We start from the raw sequence: 6,305 nt of genomic DNA on the forward strand, positions 1-6,305 counted from the left end.
GATCAAAGTGCTAACTGAGATGAGGTTGGCCTTTCAAATCTAGGTACGCCATTTACTACAAATGTATTTGCAAAGCAATGGTTAGTCATTTCAGATTCTTCACCTGATGGGTAACTGCTCATTTCAGCAAGATCCAGGAGGGATGGCAAGTCAGGCAGAGCTCTGCTGACCAATCTTCCTGCAAATCTTACCTGGCATGGAAAAGCATTCAATCTTGCAGCACTGAAATGGATGGAAGGAAGGTCTTCTGAAAGTCTTTGTTTCAATTCACATGCTGTTTGGCTCAGCTCTTTATCAAATGAGTTAAGCTCATGTGGGAGCAGTTGGTTTTTTAAATGAACAAAGCGTGGTGCAGTCATTTCTGTACTGCAGCACAGTCTGGATCTGCTGCCACTATGAACTTCTTAAACAAAACTTCCCCCCCCCCCCCCCTTTTTTTTTCTTTGCTTGTGGAAGTCTGGCTCTTGCAATGAGCTCACCCACAACAAAAGCCCCTTGGAGTCCTGTTCAGCTCCAGCTAGGGCCTACCTAACAACAGCTCCTTTCCTCTCATTCTCTTGCCTACTAGACATAGCAGTCCTATGAGTATTTGGGTGGGGAAGGAAGGAGATTGCAACATCCATTAAGAAGAAAAAAAAAAAAAGGCTTGTCTGTCTCTCATTTTTCAAGTGCAGCTGTAAAACTTTCCTTGGCCTTTGAAAACTGAGCTCTGCCATGTGGTGGGTGCGAGCTGTGGAATACGTCAGCCTTTGAAGTTAGTCCTTTAAATAGGCAATTGCAAATGGCATCCAAATTTAAGCTTTTATAGCAGTTTTGCTGCAAGCTGGAATAAGTTACTTGCTCTGACAGTACACTGTGGATGGCAAGACTAAGTTACAAGTACCCACACCTCTGTACGTGTCCCCCAGCCATCAAACCATGTTCACCCCAATGACAATAAATCTGAATCTCTAGGAACGTAGTTGTAGCATGAGCCTCTAGTTGCAACCAACTTTGTATTTCTCTGCAAGACTTCAGTCTTCTGTTTTAACAGAAAACTGCCAGCTGTGACTGAAGACTGCTGGGTTCACATGACTGCAGCCACAGATAAGCAAACCTGTCCTGAAGTGACTGAACTAAGAGTGGCTGAAAGGTAGTGGGACTGTCTTCTGTATTTCATTCGTTTATTTACAGGGAAAATGTTCTACAGGCCACACAGGAGAAGGCAACTAAGAACCCTAAAGCATTTATTTTCTCACCTGTAGTGTTTTGAGTGCTTAGAGACTAACTGCCACTTGTTACAACACAGCAATTCATAGTTCTTAATCTGTATGCATTACTTTTCTACAGAGGTACGTTATTATTATTTTTAATGCCAGGGACAGGGATAAAAGCTTTGTTTGTGCAAGGAGTTGAGTTAACAGGTAGAACTGCACACAGTTTTTCTTCTATTCTAATCTAAAGATGGTCTGAACAGGCACAGTGAGTTTGAAGCAAGTTGTGCTGCCCTAGCAAGAACATGTCTGCCTCTTGAATATTTGCACCACATACCTCTTATGTATTTATCTAAATTCCCCCAATCCACCATTGAGAAGTAGCCTTGTTACCTTACCTGCATGCACAGTCAGATGTCCTTGGAGAAGTGAAAAGCAGAGATAAGGGGAACTGTCTTGTATTGTTTTGCTAGTGCCTTCTTGTTAAATTACTGATGGCAAAGTTTCCAGTATATGCCTGGTGGGAGAGAAATTCAGTCCAGAAAAGGGAAAATCTCACTTACTTTTCAACAATACCTAGTTGCATTCCAGAACTTACACAGCTCTCTTGGGAAATGTCTTTCCTGTATCCATTGTCTTTAATGTAGTGCCTTTCCTAATCATTTTTTGTCATCTCCAAGCTTCTGGAAAAGTGAGTGTTTCCCAGGGTGTAGGTGGAGGGAAAAGAGTTTGCGCGTTGCTGCCTAGCATCTCATAGTGCTATTGTGTTAATCAAGAGTAGTGACTCATAGAAAATGAAGACTGGATAATTCAAGTGATTATTTATCACTTCTGTGGTCTACAGGATTGTTTGCTGCTGGAGAAAATAGCCCTAGGCACTTTAAATATGAAGATTCGTTCCCTAGCAGTATTCTGAATTTTTCTTTTCTGTAACTCAAAGGTAAAATCTTTAGAAACCCTCTCCCTCATTACTTTGTCCTCTACCATGTAACTCTGGATAACTTGGAGTTTGCAGTGGTAGAGCCAGATTTCAGCTCCAGCTCTGCCTCTAGAAGTCAAGCCCCACTCTGGTCTAGAGCAAAAAGGATTCAACCCATTTGTTGGACTTTCCTGAATGCACCCTTTCACTCCCCAAGCCTTCTCCCTGAACCTGACAGAGCAACTGAGACACTCCAGTTTGGAACCTGAAGAAGCTATTGTAAAGGCAATAACCCTTGTAAAGGCACAGGTGTGTAGTGTTCTTTGCCTTTTTTTTAAGTCTGCTTTTATGATCTTTTGGCGATTTGTTCTATCCGACTCGAACACTTGTCTGCTGAACTAAACTTCAGCTGACTAAAGTTAAAGGATGAAATACCAGTTGCTGTTCTTCAGTCAAAACTAATGGCCTGTAAACTCCTGGGTTTTTTTTCCTCCTCTTGCATTGGATTGGTCAAATGCCTCTTTGGGAAGGGATGAAACAGCAAGAAAGAGATACTTCTGATGTGACTGCTGCCTGTTTCATCCTGCCCCTTTCTGTCTTCAAAAAGGGGTGCTGTGTTTGCTATCAATGTACTCACCTGTACTCACCCAGAGTGTGTTAATCTTTCCAGCTTTTTTCTTTTTTCCCCATAGGATGATGAGAGTCTGAAATACTTAACTCATGAAGAGCAGGATGTTCTCATGTTCTTTGAGGAAACCATAGATGCCTTAGAAGATGACTTGGAGGAGCCAGTCCTACGTGACAGTGGCATCCACTCTCAGTCTCCAAGGTCAACGGAAGAAAATGTGTCCAGTCATTCAGAGACTGAAGATATTGAATTAGTACAGTCGACACCTGAGAGTAGCGACCATGAAGGCCCTCCTAGCAGAGATACAGAACCAGGTAGCAATATTTCTTGAAAGTGTGGCTTTTCCATTTGACCTAGCCGTGACATAGTAATGAAATTCTGTACCTTCCTTACTGTCTCAAGATGAATCTGTTACACATTGGGAGCTCTAAGGACTATGATTTTAATTTGACTTGGGATTTCTGAAATTCTTGCTGTTACTATACTCATGGAGGTCGTGCATATGATGAAGTTGTTGGACTGCTAGCTCAGTCCACTACCTGGTGACTGAGTTGTAACAGAACTGAGTATTATGCAGTCACTGCAGTAAGGCAGGCTAGTATTCATCAATGTGTTCATGCTCTCCTTCTCTCTAAGTCCTCTTAAGACTTTCTCTAAGTTTTAAGATAGCAAATTGCTTGTAGTGTTACTGTGTGGGGGACTGAAAGGCACGTGATCCTATCAATATGTTTCTGACGACATAGTATATGGCATGTTGTTTTCTTCACCCTGTAGAGTTTGCACACTCCGTTTTTGGAGAATGGATTTACCAGCTAGTACATACAGCGGGATGCAATGTGTCCTCTCCTGGCTGTTGTAATAAAAAATAAGAATTGCAAAACTCTTGTAGAAAAAGCAACCATTCAGACACACTGAAGCCAACATGCAGATTGTGAATGAATGGCGGAAAGAGGGCTTCTAGTGAACGCGTTGTAAATATGGTGACTTGAACTATAGTGTTGCCTACAAGATGCCATTGCTAGGAGTTCAGTTCTAGTTTCTTCTGGCATTGTGGACAGAGTTTGAGTGAATGTTTGGGGGAGGGGAGTACTGATGCTTGCTAATCTTAGGTGAAAGAAAACCTTGTATTCTGCTCTGTGTGAAGACTTACTGACATTATGGCTGCTTTGTCTTTTAAGTGTTGGATGCTACCTGGAGAACTGAGAGCCCAAAGCCAGCTGTACCCACTGGCCTTCCCACACATCCCCCTGTACCACCACCATCGATGTCTGAAACGCTTCCTCTTCCTCCTCCACCCCCTCCTCCAGTGCAGCATCCAAAATTGCTTCGTTCTGTTCCCACTCCACTCATCATGGCCCAGAAGATGTCCGAGCAGCAGATGGAGAGCAGAGTGCGCTTTCCCGGTGCCCTCAAGGAAGGGAATTTGGACCGGAAGAAAACCCCGGTAGCCAATGGTGATTATTTTGCAGCTCCAAAGCACCCTCCTGCACCTGCACCCAAACTGCACCGGTTCCCAAGCAACATCAACATAACAAATGTCAGTGGCAAAGAATTCAATGAGACTATTTCAAAAGCAGCAGTTAACGTCCAGGAGCGGAGAGCTCAGGTGCTGGCCAACATCAATGGAGGAGCTTTTCTGGCAGCTGAACTTGAGGAGAAGCTGCAGAAAAATGATTTCTTGTCACGTAACAGAAGTTCTTCCTTAAGGGATCTCTCCTCTGAGCAAACACGATACGAGGCCCTGACAAAACTTGGCCTAGTTAAGGGAAAGCCAGCTCAGGACCAAGTGGACCGTGGCCCAAGCACTCAGCAGCTTGATGTGCAGCCCAAACAGGCAGACGCTGTTCCCAATGGATATCAAAACATCCACGAGATTTTAAAAAGTGAGCCCAGCCCTTTCCTTCCTACAGGCAAAACTGTAACAATCAAACCAGAGGTAGCTCTTGTTGCTAACAAGGTCAGCAGCGCACAGCAGAACGCAGCAAAAAGTTTTAATGATTATAAACAACCTACTCTAAACCTGGATATGAGGAGGAGATCAGGTTCGCTGCCTAGACCTTCAGGATTTCGATCACAAGGGATAACAGTAAAGTTTTCTGGCCGCGGCTCAACAGAGGAAGCTAGGAGAGAGGCACTTCGGAAGCTGGGACTACTGAAAGAGACTGCGTAATTCGGATGGGAATGTTTTGGTGGCAGGGGGAAAGTCATAGCATGGCTTTGTGCTAGAATAGTCCCAACAGGATTGGGATCAAACAGATTGGAAGAAGAAAGGGGAAGTTCTCTGCTTCAGGCAAGCTAAGGAGGTACTAGATACTGGGGAATGACCGCTCGTGTTTATCCCAGAAGGACTGGTACCGCATAGAATCATGTACAGCAGTGAGTTTCATCTCGCCTTCCTACAGAGATGTTCACTGTTGCTCTTTGTGACTAAAAGGAATTTAATTTAAGTAATGCTGGACTATAGCAGACAGCATCTCGTTGATGAAGTGTACAGTGCAGTATTGTTGTACATAGCAAACTGAATCTTCCTTTTGCTTTCTGAAGCCAAAAACGAGAGCTACGTTTGTTTTGCCCACGCGTGTATGTCTCTGGAAGCTCGAGATAATGTCAAAACTGAAATTTCTGACCAGTGACTTTTTGGTGTCTATATTATCTGGCTTGGCTTCGCTCCCAACCAGTGCTGGAATCTTCTGCCTCCTTGCTCTGTGCCCACCTGACTCAAGACTGTGCAGAGGGTAGTTTCTGCTTTGACCTTCTCCTTGACAGAGCAGCCCAAGCTTTGAGTGGGTGACTGCATCACTCTGCTACTTCACTTGAAGCCTTGCCTTTCTTCCCAGCCACCTGCTTCTCGGTCACGCTCTAGCAAACTATGTCCAGTCAAAGGCAGCAGATAAGCCTCAAGGATAGGCACCATGCACCGGTTTTCACACTGACAGCCAAAGAGTCTCCTGACAATCTGTGACCCCAACTGTTCTATACCAGGGACGATCTTGTAGCAGAGAAGCCATAGGAACAAGTAAACTTTGTACCAAATGCGAGAACCTTATGTCAAAAGTCTGATCTTTTACGTTAGGGTTCCTGTGAAGAAACTGTAACTTTTTGAACAATGGCTGTACTACACTGAATAGTTGTAAGTTCTGTTACTTTTAAAAACTGTCATTTGATCTTCCTGTAGTTTCACAGACCTAATAATCCTCCGTTCACAGCCTTATTTGATTCTGCCCTGCCAATGCATAACAGAAGTTAAAGCCAAAATTCTTGCAGGCTAAGTGGAGTTAGAGGTGAGCGACTGTATGTAAGAGCATGTCACTCCTGAATGGTCCAAGTTGGTGTTATTTTGCCTTTGTACATTAGACATGCTTTTAAAGATGGTCCCAAGATGTGTTTGTGTGTTGGTATGACTTTTTTTTATATAGCAAAGCTGCTCTTCCACATTAAAACTCCCTCCCCTTTTTGTACACCTGAAAACATCAAGAATAGCCATTTTAAAATCAAATGCCAAACTCCAGACCCTCTAAATTTCTTGTCTTTATTCCTGCATGTTTAAGAGTTCTCAGTGTTTTGG

General features: G+C 43.6%; 1 protein-coding gene across 1 annotated transcript in view; it reads left to right on the forward strand.

Annotated features, from left to right (window-relative positions):
- PROSER2 (proline and serine rich 2) overlaps positions 1-4,910 on the forward strand; it is a 13,496-nt gene extending 8,586 nt beyond the window's left edge. The window contains exons 2-3 of the mRNA XM_009701131.1: positions 2,805-3,054; positions 3,919-4,910. Of these exons, the coding sequence (XP_009699433.1) occupies positions 2,805-3,054; positions 3,919-4,910 (1,242 nt within the window). The remainder of the gene's footprint in view (positions 1-2,804; positions 3,055-3,918) is intronic.
- Positions 4,911-6,305: the final 1,395 nt, after the last annotated feature.

The sequence above is a fragment of the Cariama cristata genome, unplaced genomic scaffold (genome assembly GCF_000690535.1).
Source record: "Cariama cristata isolate BGI_N322 unplaced genomic scaffold, ASM69053v1 scaffold8325, whole genome shotgun sequence".
Taxonomy (NCBI): Eukaryota; Metazoa; Chordata; class Aves; order Cariamiformes; family Cariamidae; genus Cariama; species Cariama cristata.